This window comes from Cibotium barometz, chromosome 33 (genome assembly GCF_041138505.1).
Source record: "Cibotium barometz isolate CiBa-2024 chromosome 33, ASM4113850v1, whole genome shotgun sequence".
Lineage (NCBI taxonomy): Eukaryota > Viridiplantae > Streptophyta > Polypodiopsida > Cyatheales > Cibotiaceae > Cibotium > Cibotium barometz.
The window spans coordinates 45,301,840-45,329,236 of record NC_141078.1 but is presented as its reverse complement, the minus strand read 5'-3'; the positions used below and the strand labels follow the sequence as shown (position 1 = coordinate 45,329,236).

At 45.0% G+C, this 27,397-nt stretch overlaps 1 protein-coding gene and 1 pseudogene across 6 annotated transcripts in view; one reads left to right on the top strand and one right to left on the bottom strand.

Annotated features, from left to right (window-relative positions):
- LOC147619639 (calpain-type cysteine protease DEK1-like) overlaps positions 1–24,191 on the top strand; it is an 85,835-nt gene extending 61,644 nt beyond the window's left edge. The window contains exons 19-37 of one of the 6 annotated variants that reach the window (XM_086773312.1): positions 3,741–4,100; positions 4,200–4,315; positions 4,403–4,700; positions 4,986–5,305; positions 17,094–17,445; positions 17,531–17,848; positions 18,113–18,217; positions 19,465–19,593; positions 20,240–20,620; positions 20,733–20,870; positions 21,097–21,333; positions 21,496–21,940; positions 22,062–22,106; positions 22,200–22,282; positions 22,392–22,488; positions 22,631–22,797; positions 22,895–22,928; positions 23,299–23,445; positions 23,530–24,191. In XM_086773312.1, coding sequence (XP_086629438.1) covers positions 3,741–4,100; positions 4,200–4,315; positions 4,403–4,700; positions 4,986–5,305; positions 17,094–17,445; positions 17,531–17,848; positions 18,113–18,217; positions 19,465–19,593; positions 20,240–20,620; positions 20,733–20,870; positions 21,097–21,333; positions 21,496–21,804 — 3,063 coding nt within the window. In that variant the 3' untranslated portion in view covers positions 21,805–21,940; positions 22,062–22,106; positions 22,200–22,282; ... (3 more) ...; positions 23,299–23,445; positions 23,530–24,191. Of the gene's footprint in view, positions 1–3,740; positions 4,101–4,199; positions 4,316–4,402; positions 4,701–4,985; positions 5,306–17,093; positions 17,446–17,530; positions 17,849–18,112; positions 18,218–19,464; positions 19,594–20,239; positions 20,621–20,726; positions 20,918–21,096; positions 21,334–21,495; positions 21,941–22,061; positions 22,107–22,199; positions 22,283–22,391; positions 22,489–22,610; positions 22,798–22,894; positions 22,929–23,298; positions 23,446–23,529 lie in introns of all 6 variants that reach the window. The other 5 variants (XM_086773313.1, XM_086773315.1, XM_086773309.1 and 2 more) reach the window with 5 other exon arrangements.
- On the bottom strand, positions 9,108–10,505 carry LOC147619640 (uncharacterized; annotated as a pseudogene).
- Positions 24,192–27,397: the final 3,206 nt, after the last annotated feature.

Genomic DNA, 27,397 nt, shown 5'->3' with positions numbered 1-27,397 from the left:
TGTTGCATATTTTGGCATTATTTCTGCATCAGTTTGGGCTCATTCCCATACTATATCAGAGCATAGGCCTAGAGACTGTTGAGTGAGTGAAATTCGCAGTACGCCTCTTCTTTCAATTGTTTTTTGCTGTCTTCTAGGGCGGCATACCTTGCAGCCTTGCACATCAAAGCGGTGAATCTTTTTGTGGGATATTGCACGTCAAAGTGGTGAGTGAAAGTACAGAGCCTACTAGTGGATCACTTGTGGGAACAGAATGCAAGTATATAGCTAGAAGGGGATGAATGGCACGCCTGGACACTAGCATTCTTCATGAGGAGTGGTGTGCAGTGTGGACAGCATGATTACTCAACCTTGTAGGCCAGCTTCTCAATCTTAGGTTGGAGGAGGACGGTTCTGTGGCAGAGGACCTTGTGAAGATGGAGTTGCATGGATTAGCTTGAAGCAGTAGGTAAAACCATTGATCCACTATCAATGGCTATAAGACTCTTGAATGTGCTTCCCAAAAGCTTTTGAGATTTTTGTTACTTTTATATTCACACAGTCTTGTGCTACTGCTCTCACCTTTGAAGAGTTAAGCAACTTGGTGCTTAAGGCTCTTGAATATGCTTCCCAAAAGCTTTTGAGATTCATGTTACTTCTATCTTCACAGATACTCCATCTTTGGCCATTTGGCCGCTGTGAAATCGGGTGCCCAAAAGGGTGCTCCATACATCAATGCCGGAGTGACCAAGGTGTCCAATAGCTACATGAGAGAGAGAGAGAGAGAGAGAGAGAGAGAGAGAGAGAGAAAGAAACCTGTATTAACGTCTACTAGAGGCCGAACTCGACCTATGAGACAAATCAATGTACAACTGTCAATGTCTTCTGGATGTCCAGAAAAAAAAAAGGAGAAAATGAACATGAAATAAACTATGAAAGTATTGAGCTAGTGGGGGGGTATGATGGATGGAGCACTACTGCTGGAGGCTCAGTATGCAACCTATATGCGTAGGGTATACAAGAATGCACAGATCTGTCTAGCTCCAACCAGTACCATAATGGGGGTGTAATATGTGATACATAGGCGATGGCGAGGCAAAAATACCTCGGAGCATGATCTCCGGGTGTGAGTGTAAGTGAGAGAGAGAGAGAGATAGAGAGAGAAAGAAATAAAGTCATATTAATGTCCACGGAATGCCTTGAAGGCATATGGGACCAAAAACCGGTACCTCGGTACCTCACAGTCATTACAATGCACGTCGGGGTGCACTTAGGCAACTGTTTCTTCTGCTAGACTTGTCCAGAATCTAGTCAGCAGGTTTATTTGTTGCCCGGTGGCTTGCCAAATATGGGAGTTCATCTCTTCAATACGACAAATGGTGACTGGACACACTTTGTCACCCAGGCAGTGGGTATTTGGACATGATCAGCCCGGGGGGAACAGTCAGCAACATGAGGTCTTCTTTGTTTTCTTTCGATGGTTGGGTCTTTGGCATAATTGGCTCATGTGAAATGCTTTCATCTTTGATTCACAATCAGGGGTGAAAGGTCATGTCCAGCGTGTTCGTGGTCTATTGCTTTGGCAAGTTTCTTCCTTGATCGATGCACATGTTATCACTAGGGCGCAAGCTGACCGCCTCATGTGGCCTTTTAGTGTGTGCGGTCTGACGGCCTCTATGTACATGTTTGTATAGCTGGTCATGCGACCTTTTGCTTTGTATTACATTTTCGTAATCTAATCAACCAACCATTACAAAAAGAGAGAGAAATGAAATGAAATGAAATGATATATTAACGTCTTCAGAAGGCCAAAATGACCTATGAGATCAAAAAGGTTACAACAATTGGTGGATCTGATACAATGTCTGTGTAAGAAAAGCTAAAAACAACTAAACAACTAACTGAAACTAAAACAACTATGAGGAAAAGTAAGGTACTTGGAGCTCCTAATGGATAACATCTGGGAGGAAAACTCGAGTAACAAAGGTAAGCATCATACACATCACTATCCAAAGATTTTTGTCATCGGTCGATGGCGGATATCCTCAATGTCCTCCATGGTGAGTACTCTGACTGGACGTCTCCCATGCCGTGCTGGTATGGTCCTGATCCTCTGTTGTAGTCTCTGCCGGTGTCGAGATGGGCCTCTTATCTTGGGGCGCCTGGACTGCCCCAGCTCTATAGCCCGATCAATTAGTGTACCTTTGGTGCGGCTATACTCTAGGGCTAGCTGCAATGCCTGCTGGCCTGACTGCTCAATCTCTGGTCGAAAGAAGTCTGTAATCTGCCTTTGTAGGTGTCTCTCCCTCTCTGATCCCCTCCCTCTCAAGAGACCCTCTCTATGTCTACGCTGCTCCAGCAAGTATAATCCGAGGCATCTCTGATCCTCGTATCTTATGACTCTGGAAAGTGGTCCGAAACCATCTCTGAATAGGCAGTGAAAACGGCCTCGTATCTCATAATATACTGGACAGTGACATATGTAATGTAACTCTGTCTCTGGCTCCATCTGGCACAGTTGACAAATCCTAGCCTCAGCTGGTACTCCTCTGAATCTGCCAGTCTTAATCTCTAGCTGGTGTGAGGATGTGCGCATCTGACCAATAGCACACCGTACCCCATGAGAAAGATGAGTATCCATGTAGCTGGGTCTAATCACAAACCCATCCTCCGTGAGCTGGAGAAGATGATCTCTATAGAAAGCCATCTTCGTACCAAGCTCGTGTGTCGGCTGTATCCATGTCCTCCTAGTGTCCAGCTAAGTCAAGTCCTGCTTGATAAGTCTGGTAATCTCTGCCCGTGTGAGAGAGAGGGAGGGTGCATCCAGGGAGTACTGAAATGGAGGTAGCCTGTCCATACTAAAGCCATGCAGTTGGAACCAAGCTGTCATCTGTGCATACCAACATGATCCGTCTCCCTGTGATGCCAACTGTCGTGAAGACTCTAGGGCTAAGCGATAATATCTGTGTCTAGGGAGAGCCCAAGTGCTATGTATAAAGGAGACTGATCGAGTGAGTGCCTCTACTACCAATGGGGGGGCAGCCAATGAGGCAAGTGTTGATCGAACTAGATCTTAACCCTTGGAAATTCTAAGCTGAGGAAGCTTAATGGGGATATGGAAGCTTCAGCTGTTAGATACAATAGTCCTTTTCTCATTGACAAAGCTTATCAGGGATTTGAATCATGAACTTGACCCACTTTTGGAATGAAAAGTGTACAATGTCACAAACTAACAGGTCGTAGTAAGAGTCGTGTCTCACCTTTAATCAATCCACATGATGGAAATGGTAACATGTGGTCTGCTGCTTTGTAGGTGAGTTGGCAGAGTCTTGAACCCTTGAGCTTGGGACTCGAGTTTGATTCCCACTCACCTTCGTAGTCGATGGACACACGGTCCTCCTTTGCCCACGGGTGTGCCTCGGTCTCTCCCAGCTCCCAGCGGGTTGAGCATGGAGAGAGTACTATTGCCGACTGATCAGCAGGATCTTTACCTAGGGAAAAAAAGGGTTACACGTGTCGTTTGTTTTGTATTATGCAATTCAACGTCTTTCCACATCAGCACACATAATTTTGGGCGGAGCAAGCTAAAGGGATTGATTTCACACACATTGAAGGCAAAGGAACACAGAGAGATGATTTGCATGTAATTAAAAGATTTAGAGACCCCCGTGGGGTATGCAAAAATCCCATGATTACTTTGCACTTTTAGTAATGCTCATCTATCTCATAATCATTTGCTTAACCATTGTTTTTTGCACCAGACTCGTAATGCTTTATCAGGCACCTATTCCGCACCACAAAGATCAGCAAGTTCAACTGCTCTTCTTGTTGGAGATCCAAAGATGGGTCGTGACAAAGGGGGCAATTATGTGCTACCACGCGATGATGTCCTGAAGCTGCAGGAGCGTCTGAACAATCAGGAGCTTGCTGCTGGTATTTGGTGGTGCCAACAGAAAGTGGGGCACATTTACCGACATGATTCATCATCTGAAGCGGAGGTTCATGCAAAAATATTCTTGCTGGAGGAGGCTTTGGATACTGAATGGGTTTACATGTGGGATAAGTTTGGCAGTTATCTCTTGTTGTTGCTTGGCCTTGCTGCAAAGGCAGAGAAAGTGCAGGTGTGGGAATGATTAGCTTTGGGCCCTGCTAGATTTTGTAAGAAATTTTTCTTGCAAAACATTTTGAGTTATTTCTGATGCTTATGTGTGCCTTGATAGGATGAGGTTCGTTTACGCCTTTTTTTGGATAGCAAAGGGTTTTCTGATTTGAGTGAGAGAAGGATGAAAAAATGGCAGCCTCAGGATTATCGGGAATTCGAATTGATGCAGGAGAGGTCCACTTATATCAATGTCATTACCTCTAAATTTGGAGAAGGTTCTATGCGTGTAGTAGTTTTAGTAATCAAAAAATTGTCTTGCAGTTTTATAAGAGAGAAGGAGATGGAGGATGAAGTAATGCTACAAAGGCGAGAAGAAGAAGGAAGAGGTAGAGAAAGGAGAAGGTTGCTACTGGTAAGAGAAGAAGGCAGGCGCAAAGAGCTGGAGGCCACTGTTCTGTCTTCAATTCCAACTGCTGGAAGCAAAGAAGTTGCTGCTGTAGCTGCTGCAGCCCGTGCTGTTGCAGGTGACATACTTTTTGAGGAAGGTAGAGCTGGAGAACAAGTCTCGAGCATTGCTCAGCGTGTTCTGTCACGGCAACGGGCTGAAAGGGCGCAGCAGGTTTGTAATTTCTACTAATTAGCCAATGTTTCAGCTTTTTGGGTATGTTGATATATTCTTTCACTTCTAAGTGTTGTGTCTTCGCTTCTAATTAGCCAATATTTCATCTTTTTGGTTTGTTGATGTTGTGTCTTCACAACATCAACAGCTTTTTTGGTATGCTGATGTCGTGTCTTCACTTTCATTTATAAAAAGTTCAACGTGTGGGTTATAAGGCGATTTCTAAACTTTGGCTGGTTGTACATTTGTTTCATGAAGAAATCATAGTGTCACTCTGTTTTGCAGACTGGTGTAGAAGGAGCAGTCTGTATTTTAGATGCCGAGCCACAGAACGAAGGAAGATATTGTGGAGTTATGGACCCTTCTGTCTGTGGTGGTCCAAGGGTTACCTTCTCTGCAGCAGTTCAAGTGGAAGTAGGATCTGGACCAGTGTGTCTGCTTGGCACTGAGAAACATGGCCAATTTTGTATGGAGATTTGTATCTCTGGTTCAGATTTGGCTTTTGATGGGGGACAAGTTGGACTACGCCTTGTTATGAAGGGTGATAAACAAACCATGATTACAAGGTGCTGGAATATTGGTACACATAATCTTGCTGATGGAAGGTCAGTACATGCAGGCTATCACTCGTTCTCTAATGACTTCTGATTGACATATTTTAATAAGTGTGGGGTTATGTTGTTTGAGAGGAAGCCCATGGAACAGACTGTAATCAATTTAACAATGAGTCCTGCAAATAGAAAAAACTAAGAAATTTTTCATAAAAAAAAGAAAAGGGTGTCTACATCAGGATCTCATTCACACGTGTAGATTTTCTCTCTCTTTGGTATCTGTCTGCGCAAAGAGTGAAAACATTGAGTTTTATGGCGAGACAGAAGCTGCCATATGAGGTGTGGATGGGAGTAGGTTGTGTTACTGCTTGGGTAGCTCCAGAAAGTAGTTGGTTATTGGAAAAGACGATTTTGCCGCAAGTAGCTCATTATGTTTGACAAGAAACCATGGCACAAAGGAGCAATCGAGAATGAGAATGGTGGTGGGATCTTGCTGCAGCACACTCTAGGCCATTATTGCAAAATCATTCTTTTCCTGAGAATTGTTTTATTGCAAACGTTGAGTGAAGATTTTCTTCGGGTAGGATCTCCACATTTGTAAAAAGAGTTTGCATGGGCAATTTGATGCCAAATGCCATTGTGCTCTCCAGGTGGGTATCCCACTGTAACCTTTGAATCTAGGCTTGTCTAGTGTTTTTGACTGAGTCAAAGAAGGGCAGTTTCTATGGGGGATACTGCATCTATCCATCACGACTCTCCTGGATCCCATGGTAGGTGCTGGAGAGGACATCCACTTTAAAACCAAAGACACCATGGATTACCCATCTCTGAATCCAACCATTCTGATTGTATAAAGAATAGCATCCTTGATCGTCTCCTAGTCTCCAACCTCACCTCACCTGCTGTGTCAGTCTGACTAGACTCTGAACTCACCTTGTAAAAGATTCTCTCTCCTCCCTAATGCCAAAGGATACAATGACCTGTAAGGGAATACATGCTTGAGAAGATGCCCATCTAATGTGTTACATGTGGAAGCTTGTGGAACCATTTACTTGACATGCAGAGAACATTCACAAATCTGAACTATGCAAGAAAGAAAGAAAGAAAGAAAGATTGTATTAACGTCTCTCTCAGGCCAAAGAGAACTGGCCTATGAGACAAAACCATGTACAATGCATGTGGTATCTGAGTATCAGATGGTATTTAGTGCACAAGAGAGAGAGGGAAAGGAGAGTGGAGCTAGGAGTGGCCGGGGTCCGATGGGACGAGGGCATCTGGCTCTTTGGAGTGTGTATGCCTGATTTGATGGGACTCCCATGGGCCTGCTGCTGCGAGGGGGCATTTTGGTATAAGCTGAGTCTACGTGTCCTGTCCTCTTTGAGAGAGAGAGAGAGAGAGAATGAAAGAAAGATATATTAACGTCTGCAAAAGGCCAGAATTGGCCTATGAGACAAACAGTAGTACAATGATGTTCCTCCAGTCATCAAGAGGAAAATGTGAAAGAGGAAAATGTGGAGTGAGAATAAAATGTACAAGTATGACAACACGACCATAGGGGACTCAATAGTGGTGTACAAACGAGAGGGTGTGGACGGAGTACTAGGGCTACTAATGCATCTCTATATGCTGAAGGGGTGATACAAGTATGATATGTTATCTACTCCTAACTCCATCCAGTCCCATAGTCTGGTACAATATGTCATACAGCCGATCTGAGGATGCCGTAAATGTCTGGAACATGCGTCCTGGATCAGAGCGAAAATGTGCCAGCTGCTCCTGGACCTCCTGCTCGTGTTGAGACCGGATGGCCGCGATCTCTTTGTGGTGTAGCCGTGGTGTCTGGTAGCTGGCTAGTCTGGGTCGTCGCCTAGCTCGAATCTCCTCCGCTCGCTGAGATGTCGCTCCCAATGTGTGTGGTTGGGCTACTGGTGCCAATCTCTGGAAGAAGTCAGTCAACTGGGACTGTCTTCCTCCGCTATGATGTGCGGGTGTCTGAAGTAAGATCTCCCTGTGTCTCTGTAGTGCTAGTAGTAGTTTGCCTAGCTGTCTCTGGTCCGATCTCTCCCAGATCTATCTAAGTGATGTGGTCCCTTTAAAAACCTCAGGATAGCATGCCCTGATCTCCTGCAAAGCACCACACTGGCAAACAAAATGCTCCTTTGTCTCTACCCCCGTCTGGCATAATCTGCAAATGTGCTCTGCCCGAGGGATGCGTGCTGCTCTCCCAGTCTCGATCTCTAGTTGGTGTGATGAGACCCTTAGTCGCCCAATGGCTACTCTGGCTCCATGTGATAAGTGGACCTCCAAGTATCGTGGTCGCTGGATGAAGCCGTTTGTGGAGGTGCTCAAGAAGTGGTCTCTGTAGTAGAGCATCTTCGTCGGGAGTGGTTGACTGGGAGATAGCCAAGTCTCCTGTATGTGGCCCTGCCAAATGTCATGTCTTATGACTCTGTTCCTCTCTGTCTGAGAGAGGTGTCTGTGTGGTGCAGCTAGGTCATACTGTAAGGGTGGTAATCTGTCAATATCAATCCTGTGTGATGATATCCACTGTACCACCTGGGAGTACCATGACCAGGTATGTCCCTCCTCAGCAAGCTGTCTGGATGCCTCAAAAGCAGCCCGAGATACCCGATTTAGTGGGAGCTCCCGCATCCTGTGTATAAAAGATATAGTCTGGAACATGGCCTCTACTAACATAGGTGGTACAGAAAACTCCGCTCGAAGGATATCATGTGGTACTGAAGGTTTGCTGCGGATCATCCGTGAGAGCATCAAAATCTGAGGGCGCTCTATCTGTGTCCATGAGGATGTAGCCAAACCTGGTGCCCATACATCAATCAAACACATATATTTCTTTATTTATTTATTTACGCAGCTATATTTATACATGTGTTTATAGTCTCGTAGATATCAAGCATCTAATGTATCAAATAGCCATCCTTAGTACGGAGCTCGTGGAAGTGTGCCTGGTGACACTGGCATTCCAAAATTGCTAGTGCTGCGTACCCTCGTGTCACTCTGTCTCTGGCTGCCTGTGCCATAGAGAATCTCCCTGATGAGCTGGTAAATGTGACCCCAAGGTATACATATGAGCCCACCACCTCTACCTGTCCCCGGGCTAGTGTTAAGGATAGTCTGGCATCTGACTGCTGCTGATGTATGAAAGACCATAACCTTTCCCAAGGTTCACTGTGAGTCCTCGCTCCGCACAGAAAGTATCCAGGGCCTGTAGATGCCTTTGTAGCCCTGTCCGAGTATCCGACACAAGAATGATATCATCAGCATATAATAGAATGTGTACAGTCGTACCTGAGATGTCAATCCCAGAGCCTCCTCCGTGTATGATGTAGTCTACTACCTCGTCGATTTATAAGCCAATGAGTGTCGGGGAGAGAGGGCAGCCCTGCTTCACACCAATGGTGCTGGCAATCATATCTGATAGCCCCCCTGGGCATCTAACTCGTCCAAACACTTGCTCATATAATCTGTAAATCCCCCACATCATGTCGGGGGTATGCCCAGTGTCTGTTAGCGGTGGAAGAGGCGCTCTCTTGGGACTGTGTCGCAGGCTTTGTGGAAGTCCACAAAACAGCAATAGAGTCTCTGTCTCCATGCCCGAGTTTGGTCAATCAGGCATCTCAGGGTGAAAATGTGATCAATAGTAGAGAAGGCTCACCGAAAACCTGCCTGACCAGGGGCACGAAGCCCTCCCTCTCAACGTGTGTGCTCAATTCTGCCTCCAGGATAGCCCCATAGATTTTGGCCAAGGTATGACCAATCATGATAGTCCTGTAATTACCGGGGTCCAACATGTCCCTAGCTTTGTGGATCGGTACAATAGTGTGCATCGTCCACTCAGCCGCGAAACCTTCTACCAGAGCCCTGTTAAAGAGGTAAGCAATAAAAGGAGAGAGAGTGTCAGCTGCATAAATGAAATGCTCACCCTGTAAGCCGGTGTGATCCTCAGCTCTCCCATGTTGGAATCTATGTATAGCTCGGAGATACCATATCGGTAGTAAAGAAAACCGTTGAGTTCGGTGGAGTCTCGGTGGGGCGAGGGATGAGTTGCTGGTGCGGAACATCATAAAGCCCTTCTCCATAACTCTGCCAGCGTTGAGGATCAGTAATCGGGGTGGGGGGGCGTGGCTCTCTGAGTCGTCGCCAATCAGTGGCCGCATCTTTGCTCATGAGCATGTGGTAGATGTCCCAGTATTGAGCCTCCTCATATGTGCGTCGCTTACGGCGTGTAAGAGACCGCATCTGTCTACTGGCCTGCTGCTGTGTTATTTCCCCTTTCGCTATCTGGGCTCGGAGATGTCGGTGAAGCTCTCTGCACTCATTATCATACCATCTATTCTGGGGCATGTCCCCGGATCTAGGTGGCTTCCCTGTCTGGAGATGGTGTGGAAAGACGTGGCTAGCTGCTGTGTGCAGTATGTGTGAAAGCTGGGCCGTCAGTACATTGATGGGTGCTGTAGGGTCCATACCAAAGAGGCCATCATGTACTTTTGAATCATAAACGTCTGCAAGCTCCCGGGTAAAGTGGAAGATGGTACGAGATGCCTGAGTGGTCGGGGGTGGCAGATCAAGAGAGCTCCTAAGAGAAAAAGCCAAATAAGTATGGTCAGCACCAATTGGGTATGTAGGGATAGTGAAAGAGTCTATCAGGTCTGTGCTCTCCCGCTAGCCCAATATGTAGTCCACAGTGCTGCTGCCACTTGATGATGGGGAACATGTGAGTCTTCCCGATTCTGGCCATTGTGACATCTCGTTATAAATAACGAGATGGTGTCTAGCTTCCAGGTCCAGAAGGTGTTGCCCATAACCTGTACTGTCTGGCCCACTGTCCTCTGACATCCTCGTGGTCCCTGCATCTACATCGTCTAGTGCCTGTAGGATGAGGGGATCTGTGAAGTCGAATGATTCACACTGTCGATTCTGTGTGCGTGCATTGAAGTCCCCCATCAGCAGAACCTCCCTGATGGTCGAATAGTGTAGGATATCTGCGGATAGAGTGGCGTATGGAGACTCACTAGGAAGGGCCCCTCTCTCCTCTCCTCCTTGCTGTATATATCTCCTTGTGCTTCTTGATAAATTCCTGTGTCCCATAGGTCATATGGCGCTATGCCACCATCTTGCCCTCTATGTATACATGGCCGTCTCTGTAATGTGCCTTTTTCCCTTGAGCACGTGCTGCTTTAATTTGTGGCATGCATGATTTCCTATGTTGTCTCTGCATCCAAGTTAGGTCATCATCAAAGTTGGTAGGTTTCTCAGAATAACTCTCTGTCTCATGAAGGTTTGCCTGCTCACTTCGTCTGCGAACTGTAGCATTAGGGCTTTACTTTGGGTGGGGTCCTTGGGTGGGGCTGTCCTCCATATCTTGGTGAATGGAAGTGGTGCATCCTGCGCATGGCCTAATTTTATGCATAAGTTTCGGCCGTCCGTCCAGGGGTGCACCCCTCTGTCTCTGCAATACCTGTCATGCGTATGTTCAGGCGAAGGATTTTCCTCATCTTCTCTTCATCTAGTGTGGATTGGACCATGTGCGTGTCCTCTTGTACTTCTTTCTTAATGTTTTTCTTGACCACTGCCACCCGTCCTTCTTTTACTGCTTCCATCTTGCCCTCCAGGGTTTTGGTAATCGTCTGGGTGAGCTCCTCCTTCATGGCTTCTTTGTCTGCCTCGAGGATTTCCCCTTCTTCTAGGCGTTCACGCAGTGAAGCTACTTCGCCTTTAAGCTGGGCAATCTCCTCGTGCATTGTTTCTTTTTCTTTCTTCCATGTTTCTGCCTTGGTCTCCAACTTAGCAATGCGATCGAGGAGGTTCTTCTGGACAGTGTTGAGGTTGCTGTCCGTGGTTTTCTTCAAATCCTTCAGCATCTTTTCGAGCTTTTCCATACGTGCCTCCATGACGTTTCTTTTGTCGTTAATCCTTGTGGGCTGTGACTGTTACTTCAGCAGACCAGGGTTGGTCTCAACATGGTGCTGACCTTCAGAAGAGAGAGAGAGAGATGGAGGGGACAAAGGGCGGGGTGTAGGTGGGCAAGAGGGCGCACAGGTGGGAGGGAGAGATGCGCAGGAGAGAGAGACGGGGGGAGGGCAGAGAGAGCGCAGGCGGGCAGGCAATGTGGGGGGGGGGGGGGGGGGGGGGCAGGTAGGCAGCAGGAGGGGGGGCGAAGGGCAGGCAGCGGGAGAGAGAGCGAAGGGGGGCGCAGGCAGGTAGCGGGAGGGGGGGGGGCGCAGGCAGGCAGCGAGAGAGGGAGAGAGAGATATATATTAAGCGTCTACTAAATACCCAATGGGCCTATGAGACCAAAGTGATACAATAATGTCCATGGCATATCTCATCATGGAATGGAAAATAAAACAGAAAGAAAACATAAACACAGCTATCTCACTGGGGTGATACAAAACTGTCCATGGAACTCATCATGGAATACTAAGAACATAGAAACATGAGAGCAGCATCAGCTCCGAGTAGATGGTATACCACTCTCCAAAATATCAAGCATGGGGCTAATGAGAGAGAGAGAGAGAGAGAGAGAGAGAGAGAGAGAGAGAGAGAGAGAGTTATATTAACGTCTACAAAAGGCCAAAATGACCTATGAGACTAAAAGATTACATCATGTCCATGGAATACATCATGGGTACTAAAATGAAAGAAAATGACAAAGCTGAGATGCTAAGCCCGATCCATGTACAAAGAGCATAAGGCTCACATATCATCCTAAGGTATCCCGCATGGGGCATCGCAACATGACACTCAGTGGTAAAGTTGATCCATTATGAGGAAGTCCTGTGATGGTGTATGATGATGGCCTTGATCCTTCTATGGTGGTGTGGGCGTGGTTGGGGGCCTTTGGGTTGAGGTCGTTGACCTCTGCATAGCTCGGTGGATCTGTCCAATGTCACTCCTCTGGGTCAGGCTCCTACATGAGCCTGGGCCCAGGTAGGGTGGCTCTGCCCTTGGAGCTCGGGTCCGAAAGAAATCAGTAAGAGCTCTTTGTGTTGGTCCGGGTAGGTGCTGCTGGTCTAGGTACAATAGTGACTCCATATGTCTCCAGATGGAAGAGCCCCAGGCATCTCTAATCCGGGAAGTCCATGATCCTGGGGAGTGCCCATCTCGGAAGGGGCAGTGGAAACTCCCTTTGATCTCATAGTATACCGGACATTGGCATATGTAGTGCTCCTGTGTCTCAGCCTTTGTATGGCAAAGCTGGCACATCCTATCCTTTGGTGCAACCATCCCTGGCCCATATCTACTTGTCTCCACTCTCAACTGGTGGGATAACATGCGGATCTTGCCAATTGCACATCTCACTCCAAATGACAAACGTGTGTCCATGTGACAAAGCTATCATCCGTCAAGTGAAGAAGGTGATCTCTATATAAGGCCATCTTCGTCTCCAAGGGCTAAGTAGGTGAGCGCCAAGTCCTCTGAGTATCCAATCTTACAATGTTCTTCCTAATGACTCTATCCAGCTTTGTGCGGCTGAGATCGAAGGAAGGTGCCTCTATGCTGTACTGAAAAGGGGGGAGTGCTTCAATCTGCATGCCATGTATACTGAACCAAGTGCTCACCTGCGCATACCAGCACTATGTATCTCCATGTAGTGCCAATTGTCTCGAGGACTCCATGGCGAGCTAGGGGTATTTGTCCTGTGGGAGCCCCTAGAACTTGTGTGAGTTTGTCGCTGTTGGAGTAGAGCCTTTGTCACTATTGGTGCAGCCCCATCTCTGACCGTACAATCTTGTGTGGCACTGATGGCTTACTCCTAATAATGCGTGAGATCATCCTCACCAAGGGCCTCTCCCCATCGGCTTCCATCCGTCATATGCATCCTCCGTATCTATCTCAGCTGGTTCCCCCCTACATCTCCTCGTGTGGTATAGGTTGGGCCCCAAATGGGAGCTCCATACAATAGTGTAGGTGTGACTAGCGTGTTAAATAGCTGTAGTTTCTTCCTCGGCTCCTGGAACTATATCTGTGAGCACTGCCTCTCTAGTGAGCTTAAGGCTGCATAGCCATGTGTCAATCTGGCTTCAGCTGCCTTCCTTATAGAGAACTTGGGTCCAGAGAGAAAGTGATTCCAAGGTATACATACAATGTGACGTGCTCCACGGGCTCCCCACTGCAAGTAAACTGCTGTGCATATCTGCCTATCAATTGTGGGGTAGTGTTGAGAGAGAGAGAGAGAGAGAGAGAGAGAGAGAGAGAGAGAGAGAAAGAAAGTTATATTAAACATCTTCAAAAGACCTAGTGGGTCTGTGAGTCCAAAAGTGATACAATAGTGTCCATGTAATCTCATCATGGTACAATAGTGTCCATACAATAGAGAGAGAGAAAGAAAGAAAGCTGTATCAACGTTCTACTAGAGGCCGAACTCGACCTATGAGACAAATCAATGTACAACTGTCAATGTCTTCTGGATGTCCAGAAAAAAAAGGACAAAATGAACATGAAATAAACTATGAAAGTACTGAGCTAGTGGACGGGTGTGATGGATGGAGCACTACTGCTAGAGGCTCAGTATGCAACCTATATGCGCAGGGTCTACAAGAATGCAATGCAGATCTGTCTAGCTCCAACCAGTACCATAATGGGGGTGTAATATGTGATACATAGGCGATGGCGAGGCAAAAATACCTCGGAGCATGATCTCTGGGTGTGAGTGTAAGTGAGCTAGCCGCTCCTGGATATGGTGCTAATGTCGAGCCCGTATCTCTGTGATCTCCCTCTGATGTAGTCTGGGAGTCTGGTAGCCTGGTGCTCTCTGTCTCCGTCTGGCTCGGAGGTCCGCAACGCGCTAAAGTGTAACCCCCTCCTGTGTCAGAATAGGCACTGGGATAGATCACTGGAAGAAATCAGTGAGCTGGAGCTGTCGCCCACCTCTCCCTGTGGTATGAGTCCGTAGCAGTGTCTCTCTATGGCGCTGTGTCTCTAGCAAGAACTGGCCAAATCTGCGCTGGTCTGCGGACTCCATGATCTGGCGGAGTGAGGGATGTCCACTGAAGATGGTGGTGTTTCTAATGACACTATATGCTGTGCATCTGCATACATAATGTTCCTCACTCTCAACCTCCTCTTGGCATAGTCTGCATATCCTCTCTGCTTTGGGGATCCGTGCTGCCCTACCTGCCTCAATCTCAAGCTGGTGTGATGACACTTTGAGCTGGCCAATCACCACTCGGGCACTGTGAGGCATGTACACATCCATGTATTCAGGTCTCTGTATGAATCCATCCGCTGAGATACGCATAAACTGATCTCTGTAGTATAGCATCTTCGGCGGTAGAGACTGACTGGGTGTAATCCAAGTCTCTTGAGTGTATCGCTGCGATAAATCCTGCCGAAGGACTCTGTTCCTCGACGGCTCAAAAGCTCTATGTGAGAGTCGATCTGATGGCATATCTCTAATCCTCTGTATGAAGCTGTATGAACGTCTACTAGAGGCCAAACTCGACCTATGAGACAAATCAATGTACAATTGTCAATGTCTTCTGGATGTCCAGAAAAAGAGAGAGAGAGAGAGAGAGAGAGAGAGAGAGAGAGAGAGAGAGATTTTATTAACGTCTTCCAAAAGACCGAACTCGGCCTATGAGACAAATCGGTGTACCTGTATGGGGTATCCTCTGTCATCCCAACAAAATGAAAAAGTACTGAACTAAAAAGCTGAATCTGGGTGTGCAATAAGTACAATGAGTGGGGGAGGGGATGGAGCTCTACTACTAGGAGAATGCCAAGCTATATGCATGGAGTATACAATCATGATATGCAACCTAGCTAACTCCATCCTGTACCATACTGGGGGTATAAAATGGTATACATCAATGAAGGGGGTGTCCACAGCTCCCTGAAGAACATGCCTGGGTGTGCTCTGAAGCGAGCCTTTGCATCTATGAAAGACCCCAAGGGTCTATAAGACCAAAATGCTGTTACATCTGATCCATGAGTAAACTGGATGTCAAGATAACATGAAAAAAGTGAAAAGATTAGCTGCCGAAAAGTCAATGTAACACATAGACTTTGTGTGAACAATAAAGTAGGCAGAAGAATAACCTCATGTGACTGGGCTCATAATGTGTCGTCCTTCTTATTCACTGTGTACCTAGCGGACAGTGGAACATTTGGCTTGCAGGAGCTCTGGCTTTTGAGGGATCATGCTCTCCCTTGCAAGACTCTCAGGGTGCTCTCTCGATGGGGATGTCTAATTCTGTCATAGTCTATGTGTCCTCGGGCGAATCTCCTGCAAGCTGAGTGTTAGCGGGGCCTCCCTGTTGGGGGCCAAAGAAGTCAATGATAGATGTGTATGCGGTATCCTGCATCTCGGGCTGCCTTCTCAATAGTCTGTCTCTGTTGTGCCTCAACTCGAATAGGTAGAGTCCCAAACATCTTTGATCTTTCTAATGCATCACCTGTAACAAGGGCCCAAACCCCTCTCTTAAAGGAGGCAATGGTAGTGTCGTTGTATTCATAGGAAACTAGGCATCTAAGAATGTAATGCTCCTCAGACTCGATCTGGGCAATGGATTCCGATGTGGATGTGTGTACCACAAAGAAATCTGTGATGGCTCTCTGTGAGGTGTCCTGTCGGAGTCGGGGCTGTCTCTCAGCATGCTGCCTCAACACTACATCCCTGTGTCATCTGAGCTCCATCAAGTACATGCGCAAGCACCTCTGATCCTCAAACTGTATCACCCGTGTGAGTGGTCCGAATCCCTCTCGGAAGAGGCAGTGGGATCTCCCCCGTATCTTGTAGTAAGCCGGGCAACTGAACATATAATGGGCCTCATCCTCTATTGCTCCTGTGGTGCATCCTCTGAGAGAGAGAGAGAGAGAGAGAGAGAGAGAGAGAGAGAGAGAGACGTCTCTAAAAGACCTAGAGTGTCGATGAGACCAAAAAGGTACAATGTAACCATGATGAATCCGAACCATGGAAAAGAAAGAAACAGTTTGAAACTAGCTACATAAGCTAAGTATCCACGTGATGCTACATGATGATAATGTGTGGTCATACAGTGATACCATCCTCCTCCTTGAGAATAGAATACTGAGCGGCCATAGCATCTCTCCTCTGTGATGGGGGCTATCCATGTCATCAAACGATATCCTGGACCTGCAGTTGCTGGGTGGAGGGACGCAGCCTCTAAGATTTGAGGCATTTGGGTCTCAGAAGTGATCGTGCATGCTGACTATCTTTGGGGGGAGGGGTGTGTGTGTGTGTGTATGAGAGTGAGAGAGATAGAGAGAGAGAGTTAACGTCTCCAAAAGATTTAAAGGTTCTAGGTGACCAAAATAGATGCTATGTATGATAAATGAATAGGCAGCCCACCCTCTTGCAAAGCAACTTTAACATTGGAGGCAAGCCAATGGACCACATGTTCCAGACTAAGGGCATTGATTCTCATTCCCAAATGGACGGTTTCCTTGTTCTTTAGCTTGCATGTGTAAGACCCTGCTTTCTGTAGATTTTTATGGTGAGTTAGTTCCATTTTTATATTATCAAAAGAAAAAGTGATATTGCTTTATGGCTCTCCAATGTATTAAAACATCAGCTCTGAAAACAATTAAACTGCTTTCAAGTATAGGCAAAACTACTATTTATACGTCTCGAGTAAGAATTTTGTATGCTATTTAAAAGCCAGATGGAAAGAGATAAATTTTATTGAAGCATGAGAAATGCAATCCAAAATGACCAATTTGCACAGGTTTTGGAGTTATGACGGCCTATGGCTCATACTGACTTTGATCCTCCCAAGGGAGACCTTGCACAACGGAGTGAGGATTTCCAGTGTTGAGTTTTGAATGTCAACTCTAGAAGTTTCTTTTTTTTATGTAGGTGGCATACGGTAACGGTGACAATAGATGCTGAAGCTGGAGAATCACTTACGTACTTGGATGGAAGACTGGATGAATTGCAGTCAGGCTTGTCTATTCCAGCAGAGATGGGATTATGGCAGCTGGGAACTGAGGTTTGGGTTGGAGCAAAGCCCCCAATGGATTTGGATGCATTTGGAAGGTCTGACAGCGAAGGAGGAGAGCCGAGGATGCAGATAATGGATGTTTTTGTTTGGGGAAGGTGCCTGTCAGGGGATGAAATAAAGATGGTGCATAACAGTACTCTCGTCGATGAACATCTAGCAGAAGAAATTTTAGAGAATGATTGGCATTGTGAAGAGTCGCCATCAAGGGTAGGCCATAGGCAGAAGTTGCTTGTTTTTCTTTGAAAAATGAATGATTTTTTATAGCAGTGTCTGTTTTAAAACTTTATTGCAGGATGCTGAATCAGGTACTGATCCTGAAGACATGGATCTTTATGTGCGTGACGAAGTGCTTTGGGAGGAACAGTTTCCAAGTGGAAGGAAGCGAAAGGCTGAGAGAGAGTTTGCAGTGGAAATGGATCATGTGAGTCGTAATCTAAGACAGCCTAAACTGGAAACTAATGCCGAAGTGGTCCATCGTATGCTGCTGGTTGAGCTGGCGGTGAAGGAGGACCTTGCTGCCAAAGGCGAAGTGCATTTTACAGATCAAGAGTTCCCCCCCACTTGTCAGTCTTTGTTTGTTGATCCAGACAAGCCATCTGTCAAGCTTCAGGCAAGGAGTGCAGTCTGCAAAACTGTTGTTTGTTTAGAAACGAGAAAGGATATAATATGGAAGAAAAAAGAATTCAATTAAACAACAATGTAAATATAAGTGTGCACAGCCCTAAAGGAGGGTATGGACACTTTCACGTTTTTTTTAAAGATCTTTACAGACCATCTACGAGAAGCATGTTTAATGATTTTTTGGCCTTGTTTTACAGAAATTTCCAAATTGTTTTAGCAAGGGAGGGATATTAATGTGTGCTTAATATTTCAGGTGGTCAAGGAGTGGATGAGACCAAAAGATCTTTTGCGACAAACTGGCAATAGTTATGAGCCTTGCCTTTTTGCAGGAAATGCAGATGCTTCTGATGTCTGTCAGGTATGCGTAAGCCTTGCCATGTTTATCCATGTTATTCCATTTGCTTTCCTTTGAAGGAAGCCTGCAACCGGTATGATATGAAATTGAACACCAGTATGATGATCGTGCTAAAGTTATTAGAGGACTCAATATCTGTTTGGATTTATCTGTCATGTTCTCTAGTGGCCCACCAAGGCATACTTTTATTTGTGGCGCATAACAAATTAGAATACAGATTGTAATTAGGTTGTTGAAGAAATATTTGCGGCCTTTTTTGTCCTAGTCACCTTTAGAACCTGGGTATAGTAGGCATTTTACACAAAGTCATTTTGTATGGTTTAATAGATGAAGTGCTATCTTGTTTGGTTGGCACTTAGAATTCCATTCATTTGCTCATGTATAGTGGTAGATTCATCTCTTCCAGAGTAGAGTGATTCCTTGTTTCTTTCAAGTTTTGAGAATCAACTTGGTGTTTGACTTGCACGTGCACATGCTGATGTGACACACACACACACACTTTTTTTTTGGTAATATCCAGTGCAGTATATTTATATGCTCATAAATTTACATGATGGGAGGTCTCCGAAATGGAGAGTATCCCAAAGATCAGAAACATAAATAGAAAGCTATATGCAAGAAGCATCCATATCACCCTCATGGCAGGCATCATATAAGGATTGCCGCAATGAGGCTCGGAAAGATTCATATGACTTGTGAATCTGCCGACCCAAGTATGCCAAATTATGCTCACTCCAGATTGTCCAAAGAGCCCAATATCTCACCCAAGAGAGAAATAGTGAGTATTGAGACAAAGACCTCATAAATCTGCCAAAGAGCCATAAATGTTTCCCAAATCTGTGACTCGGGAAACGGAGCCGAAGATAATCTGAAATTCTCCTGAGGAGGTTCCTAGAACACGGGCAGTGCCAAAGCAAATGAAGAACAGTCTTTGAAGGAGCCTGACATCTTAAACATGTGGATGGTGCAATGCGACGTTTAGCAAGTGTGACTCCCACTGACAATGTGCCTGTCATACATCTCCAAAGAAAAAGTCTTTGTTTCAATGGCATTTTACACTTCCATAACATCCCGAGATTCTTCCGCCACCATGAGAGGGGCTTCCTTATATGCCACAGAGAATTGGCAATTGCAACCCTCTGCGACACACACACACACACACACACACACACTTCTTATGGTTTGTATCTGTTAAGTGTGGTTTATAAACAGGTGGTATCACAATTTTTACTGGATGGTTGGTTATGCAGGGCCGTCTTGGAGACTGCTGGTTTTTAAGTGCTGTTGCTGTTTTAACAGAAGCTTCTCGAATTTCTGAGGTTATCATTACTCCAGGGTACAACGATGAAGGGATTTACACTGTTCGCTTTTGCATTCAGGTAGGTTCTTGCGTCTCTATAGGAGAAAGTGATTCAGGTGAACTATTAAAAAAGAAATTGTATGCATTCCCTCCGAAAGAGCTATTACGTATTGTCTCATGTGGTGTGTCTGGACTCCAAATATGCCATGTGCGTATTATAGTTGCCATTCGGGTGTTGGTATCACTGTGTTCTTCTGTATCAAATGATTGCAGTTTAGAGTCTATAGCACTGTGACTAATAAACGTTTGTGAGGCATCACCTTCATCACTCTGAAGCAGGGTTTGTTGGGTATTTCGGAGTTAGTTGGTGTGAACAACACTTTTTTAGTTTTGGTCAAAAGGCAGGGCATATGCCTATAAAAGCATGTACTTGGGTGGGCTCTCTTTATCCAGAGTGAATGGGTTTTAGTGGTTCAGGTGCATTGGAGTGGTTCACCTCCAAAGGTTTTGAAGTTCGTGTGCATCTGATAAAAAATGAGCTCTCTTTTGGCACTTTTTATCTAGTGTGGATGGGTTTGAGTTGTGGTAAATGACTGGATTCTTTGTGATTCAACTTGCAGTAATAAACTTTTTGAATTTTATGGTAATGTGACTTTAATTAACTTTCTATATGTGTACATGAATGGCTTATGTGTGTGCTTAATTTTTTGTTCTTTATGTCTAAGGGTGAATGGGTCCCAGTTGTGGTAGATGACTGGATTCCTTGTGAATCAAGAGGCAAGCCAGCATTTGCTACCAGCAGAAGAGGCAACGAATTATGGGTGCCTATTCTTGAGAAAGCATATGCAAAAGTACACGGGTCCTATGAAGCATTGGAGGGGGGGCTTGTGCAAGATGCCCTTGTGGACTTGACTGGTGGTGCTGGAGAGGAGATTGATATGAGGAGTTCACAAGCACAAATTGATCTTGCTAGCGGGAGGCTCTGGTCCCAGCTCTTAAGCTTCAAGCAGGAGGGTTTTCTTCTTGGAGCTGGAAGTCCGTCGGGCTCTGATGCTCATGTGTCCTCTAGTGGCATTGTTCAAGGGCATGCATATTCTGTTTTACAGGTAACGTGAAGCTGTTCTTCCTGGCAAAGTTATTTCATTTATAATCAGTCGAAATGTCTTGTTCGCTGTTTTGCAATTCTTGTGATTTTTGCTTCATGTTCTTAAGATGCAGGTGAAGGAAGTAGATGGCCATAAGCTCATACAGGTTCGGAATCCTTGGGCTAATGAGGTTGAGTGGAACGGGCCATGGTCCGACTTGTCCACTGATTGGAGTGACCGGATGAAGCATAAACTGAAATACTCTCCTCAGGTTCTTTTAGCTTGGCTGCACATACTCTTAGTAGTTAACTTTTGCAGGTGCTTTTTTGTTGTTGTGGATGCACTTATTGCTTAGTAGTTAACTAACTTTGAGAATGCCAAAAAAGGGGAAAATGAAAATGAAAAGAAAAATACACTTTGCAGGTTCTTTTCATTTGGTTGCATGTACACTTATAGTTGGCTTTTTTGGGCACATGACCAACCACGCACTCCTGTAGGCACAGGATGGAGTGTTTTGGATGTCTTGGGAGGACTTTCAACTACATTTTTGCTCTATTTATGTGTGCCGCATTTATCCTCCTGAGATGCGGCATTCTATTCGAGGACAGTGGCGAAGTCATACTGCTGGTGGGTGCCAAGATTATTACAGTTGGCATCTAAACCCGCAGTTTCGGTTGAAGGCTATTGGACCTGATTCCCGACATCCTATTCATGTTTTCATTACACTCACCCAGGTATGCTGGTCTGGTACAATTTGGTATTGTTAAACACGAGAGCGTCTCTTCAAGGATAATGTGTAATAGTCCACTTTTGCGTTCAAGATGTCAGAATCCAGCAACTTAAGTAGGCACTTGGATATTTGGACTGTTTGCTTACTCTCTGCCTAAAATAATCAGGGGGTACATTTCTCATCACGGAGACGCTCTGGTTTTGGTAATTATCAATCGAGTGGTGATTCATCAAAGTATTTTATTGGGATGCGAATATTGCAAACTCGAGGAAATCGTGCAAAATACAACATATTTTTGCACGAGTCAGTGGGTGGAACTGACTATGTCAATTCAAGGGAGATAGCTTTTGAGATGGTTTTGGATCCCGATCCAAAAGGCTACACTATTGTGCCAAGCACATTGCATCCAGGCGAGGAAGCTCCTTTTGTGCTCTCTGTATTTACAAAGGCGTCAATTATACTGGAGCCCTTGTGACTTGGTGGGATTGTCTTCAAAGCTCTGCTTTGACAGTTCAAGGGTGCAGAGGCACTGCTGACATTGCAACAGAGTAGTGGCTGTTCTTGATGGGAAAGCAGATGGGGAAAACGTGGTATGCATGCTGCAATTAAAGGTAAATTATGTTTCTGCCCTTACATAAAGCAATAGCTACATGGTTGCATTGTGTTCAAATCCCCATGTTTCATAGCAGTTTGCAGGTTTATTCCTTTCTAAAATTAACCTTTTTTTGGCAGCTCGACGGTGTAGGCTGTGTACAAGTGCCAGGGGCATAACATTTGGTCAGCGATTTTCTGAAATGCTAAGTGTCTTGTCAGTGATTGGAATTTCTGCACGTGTGGTGGCAGTGTGTTTAAAGGATGTTTGTATTGCAGGTGGGTGTTGGCAAGAGTTATACTTTATCCAGATATGGATAAAAGGAGATCCTTGAGGGCTACGAGTGTCTAAGTTCTTGGTGGTATGAGTTTTCATTCTACTTTTTGCTTGATGGGTGGTGAGGTTCTCTCTCTGTCTCTCTCTTCTCTCTTTTTCCTATCTCTGTAACGAGAAATATTCTATGATTACAGCCAATTGTGCACAAACTGGCTTTATTTAATTGGTGCCTATTTTATGAGGAAGGGCATCCCCAAAAGCTTGATGTGAAGGATCCCAATGAGAGACAAGGTAGGAGACGCTGTGTTCAGTTTGTTGAGTTTTCTGATGGCTTTAGTTTCCTGATTGCTTATTGAGAATTCAAGGTGATGTAGAGATTCGAATACAAACAAGAAGATATGTGGTGATTGTAGTTAACCGGTTTTAAAAGCAGAATGATGACAAGATGGGCAAAGTCGATTGGCTTTACTGCGGTTGCTACATTGAACCTGCACAACTTGTGGCTGTCGGATTATCAAGAAGGATGTTATGGACTCGATACACAATGGAAGTGTTGTGAATCAACTGTCATCAATTCAAGACCGGATTCTGATCAAGAAGGTTTATATATGTGCATACAGCTATTTGGGATTCATTGGAAATGCATTTCTTTCCTTTGCATGATGGAACCCTTCTAAATTGTGGTTGTTGTTTGCAGCTCAAGGCCCTTGTTGGTCTTTCCCTCCTAAATGGTATATGTTCTTTCACATGCAGTTTTCTAATTTCAGTTTTAGCTGAAGGCGGTTATTGACATTCTTAGGTGTGTGTTCATGTGATCACAAATTTCTTCGTAGTGTGTGCAACTGAATAAACTATTCGGGGTTGTCAGTGTATGTATGTGGCAAGAATGTGCGCACCTGGTAGTTCATCCAATGTCCAATATAGTGTGCAAATCTTTGTGCCTAGGATTTCGTAGGGGGCTTTCTGAATAAATTAATCCTTTCTTTGTTTGAGAGTTGGTGCAAACCACTGGACTCGCCTTTTATGAAGGATCCCAACCTCTTGTGTCCTGTTCGATGTTTCTCTAAGTTGGCTTATCATTCCTATATTTCAATTCTACAGGAAGCCATGGGTTTGTTCACTTGGTGCCTTAAGGATTGGAGAATATGATCTCGAAAGTAACACGCCTCTTGGTTTGCTGGTGTACTGAATTTGTTAAGGAGACTTCATTTGCATAACACCTTCTCGTTATGGCTGTAATTCCAGAAGGTTTGCCCTCTGTTACACACCAATGTGCTGCCCTCTAGGTTGATCGTTTTCTTGTTGCTAACAAGTTGTTTCTGGTTTGAGTAGGCAAACCCCTCCGTGGACAAGCTTGGTCTTCTGAAGAGTCTTGAAGTTGTACGCACGTGACTAAATCAGTTTCTTCTAGTCTGCATTTTTAATGCAAGAAAAAGGATGAAGCCGTGGTGGGTCCTAGAGTTGGAGAATTTAACTGTGGCTCTTTATGAAAAGCAAATATCAAAATATAAATGCTTTTCTGAAACTCCTCTCATTGCTGCCTGTAGTACCTACTTTGGGCTCTCTCTCTCTGTGTGTGTGTGTGTGTGTGTGTGTCTCTCTCTCTCTCTCTCTCTGGAATTGTAATGGGACGACGTGATTGGCACCGGGACAGAGCTGCGACATTGCCTTTCACACAGACTCATCCAAGCCCAAAAAGAGGCTTACCCTATATATCGATATGTGCAGCTTACCCTATGTATTGTTGACTATTGTTATCTCGCTTTTGACATGAAAAGCTTTTGTAGCTCACTACTATTCTGCCCTCAGGCTGTTTGTGTCACTTCCTTCAAGAGCAAGATCCACTCTAACTTCTAACCAGGAGAGTGAATCAACATGCTATCTCATTATCCTAGCCGTATGGCTAGCTTGCATAGACAACTTGCTTAATGCAACTCATAATCAATCTCGAGAATGAGGTGGCAAAAAATTACGGAGGCTCCATATTTAACATTTTTTACTCACTGTTACTTTGGTCCTTGTCACTCTTAAATGAGCCAATTTGCCAATGTCTTCAAAACCTGTCTCTTAAATGAGTCATATAACTACACACAAGGCAGAGGATTTCTTAGGCTATAAAACTACTGAGCTTTTATAATAGGCCATCTCACAGTGGATATTTAATGGTACAAATACGTCCTAGCATTTTAAAACTATTGGGCTATTTTAATATGCCATCTCTTGCCGAAGTTATTTAAGAGTACGAATACAAGAGATTCATTCCACAATATGCCATTACATACACACTTTCTGTAAGGAACAAGATTTGCATGTGAACCTTGAGAAGACGAAGCTAATATTATGTTGTTTCACATATGAGGAAATTCAAGTGGAAGCAGTGATGAAATACGTTTAGTTCTTTGCTGGTCCAAATTTCTCATGAAAGCAATACTAGAGGCATGTGAGCACGTTTAGAGATTTAATGTTATGGAGCACGGTTTCCATCATAACTTGAAAACTCCTCTCGAAAGCACACCAAAAGTACACACTTTCCTTGGGATTGAGGCTTTTGAGTTTGGACGAGCGTAATTTTAATTTTGTAACTCCAATAGGGGGTCACAATGAGTGAAAAATAATAATCTTTCGATTAATTAATCGTAGAAAACGTTAGCTAAGGTTTGAACCTTACGTATTAAATATTTTAGTAACCTTATTAATTAAGGTTTCTCCAACCGCTATCGCCATCTCTCGCAACCGCATAACAGCGATGACAGCGAGAAGATGGGAGCGCTTCCAATAACGAAGGCAGCGTAGGTGGCGCCCGATCAGGATCAGCAGCGGCGGCCCGCATGCATCGATCAATGGAGAGAGAGAGAGAGAGAAGACAGGCGCGCTTTCGGCCCGCATGCATCGATCAATGGAGAGAGAGAGAGAGAGAGAGAGAGAAGACAGGCGCGCTTTCGGCCAGCAGGGCGCAGAGAGAGAGACACACACGGGGGAGAGAGAGAGAGAGTGTCTCTTCACGCTGCTGCATCCCTTCTGCGCCATTCATCGATTCGCTCCCCATTGTCGTCTGGTGTCGGCATACCTCATAATTTCCATGTCTTTACTTTTTAAAGGTTTGTTTAGGTTACAGGGGGTGCAGTATGCATTTCATTGCATTTGCGTTTGCACATTGCAAAATAATTCGTCTTATAGATGGTTTTGCCTCAGGTTATAGAAGTTCAAAACCTCAAAATCTCTCTCTCTCTCTCTCTCTCTCTCTGTTTTGCTGCTGTTTTTAGGGTCTTGCTTGTGTTTCTAGGGTTTCGCTTGTATTTCTAAGGTTTTGCCTCTATTTCTGGGTTTCGCCTTTGTTGCTAGAACTTTGCCTCTGTTGTAAGGGTCTTGTTGCTGTTTTTAAAAGGCTTTGCCTTTGTTTTTAGGGTTTCGTTGTTGTTTTGTAGGGTTTCGTCTTTGTTTTAAGATTTTGCCTTGATAATGTTTAGGGTTTTTTTGTTGTTTTTCTAGGGCTCTTCCCTGCGTTTTAGGGTTTCGTCTTTGTTTTAGCCCCCCTCTCTCTCTCTCTCTCTCTCTCTCTCTGCTGGCGCACCTCCTGATCTCACCCGCCGTTTGCTCAGGACCCCAAGGCAGCAACTTAGATACGCGCTGTGCCCGAGAGCTACAGGGCTGCACCGGTCTTCCCTTGCATGTCATTCTCGATAATGACTTTGACCTGAGCTTCCCGCTCCTCAAAGGAGAACCCTTCAGCCCAAGATGACAAGATCACAGAAATGGGATTGATTGCAAGGCAAGCTGCAGGGGGCGCACTACCAATAGAGGCGAAAGGAAAGAGTGGAGGCATTATCCAGGAGGGACTAGAACACTTGAGAGGGATATCGTTTCCCTCCAAGAAGAACAGGAACAAATGGACAGAACAGCAGGCAGAGGGAAATAGAGGCTATGCACGAAAAGGAAATGAAGAAGGAGATGGGTTGATATGGTCAAGGAGGTCCAGAAAGAATGGACTCAAGTCACTTGTAGACTGTCGGTACCCACCACCCCCACCATTGTTGTACATGTTGGTGCAAGCTATATTGTCATGGGGTAGATTTTCCCAATAGGCTCCCACTTGATATGCAGATGAACTTTGTCGGGGAGAAAAATGTGAAGGATAAAAGTAATGATATTAGCATAAGTCCCCCCTTCCTACTTTCTATTATACCTTGACCTCGCAAAAGGTATTGTAGATTTTTTATAACCATTCCTTCTAACTTTTCTCCATCAGTGTTTGCTGGCTACTAGGAGTGCCCTTTGTTACTTGTTATGGCATGTTAAATTCTAGCTTTAATGGCAGCAACAAAGGGCTCTTAGAAGAGAAGCTTTTCCCTAAACCGACGGCGGTAGTGGGACTAGTGGTATATTTTTTTGTTTTTGTATCCAAATACAATGGTTACCCTCATAGTAGCCTTGAGCTTTTAATAAGTAACTTGGACTTCTTGCGCCGATTCTTGCATGTTAAGGGCTTCTTTGCCTGGTCGGTTGAGGTGGTATAGATGGAGCAATGTTGGGAACCCATTTCAAGGTAGATTTGGGTTGCCACTTTATAGCTCATTGTATCTGTTCGTTCTTTAATATGCAGGTGCTTGCGATGTGGAGGTAGAAGAATTGAGAGATTTTGAATAGTGGGTGTTGAAGTTGAGGAGATTTCCATAGATTTTGTGGATGTTGAAGCTTCCACCTCATTGCGACCCTCATTGTATCTATTCATTCTTTTGATATGCAGGTGTTTTTGGTGTGAAGGTAGAATAATTGAGAGCTTTTGAGTAGTGCATGCTGAAGTGGAGAGGATTTTCATAGAAATGAACAAGACTCATTGAACAGCATTATATATAAATGATGATCCCAAGGATGAGCTGAGGAATCATTGTAATGGTTCCTGAGAGGCAGTGGAGTCGATGGCATCTCCTATCTTTTGTTGCAGATGCCTATCGAGGTGACAGTGTGTGGTGCCTTCAATGCTAATACATGTACCTCTCATGTATGAGGTGGTGCATTGCAAGAGATTCATTGTTGGATGGTCCATTGAATGCTCCAATTAGGATCTTCTAGTGTGGGAAACCTTAGTGGCTACATCTAGTGTGCTAGATTCATGAAGCACCCCCAAAGCTTGTAACTAATAAATACTCCTTAGTAATATGAGATAAATTCCAAGGGGTGGGTAGGCCCATTATGGGGTCCC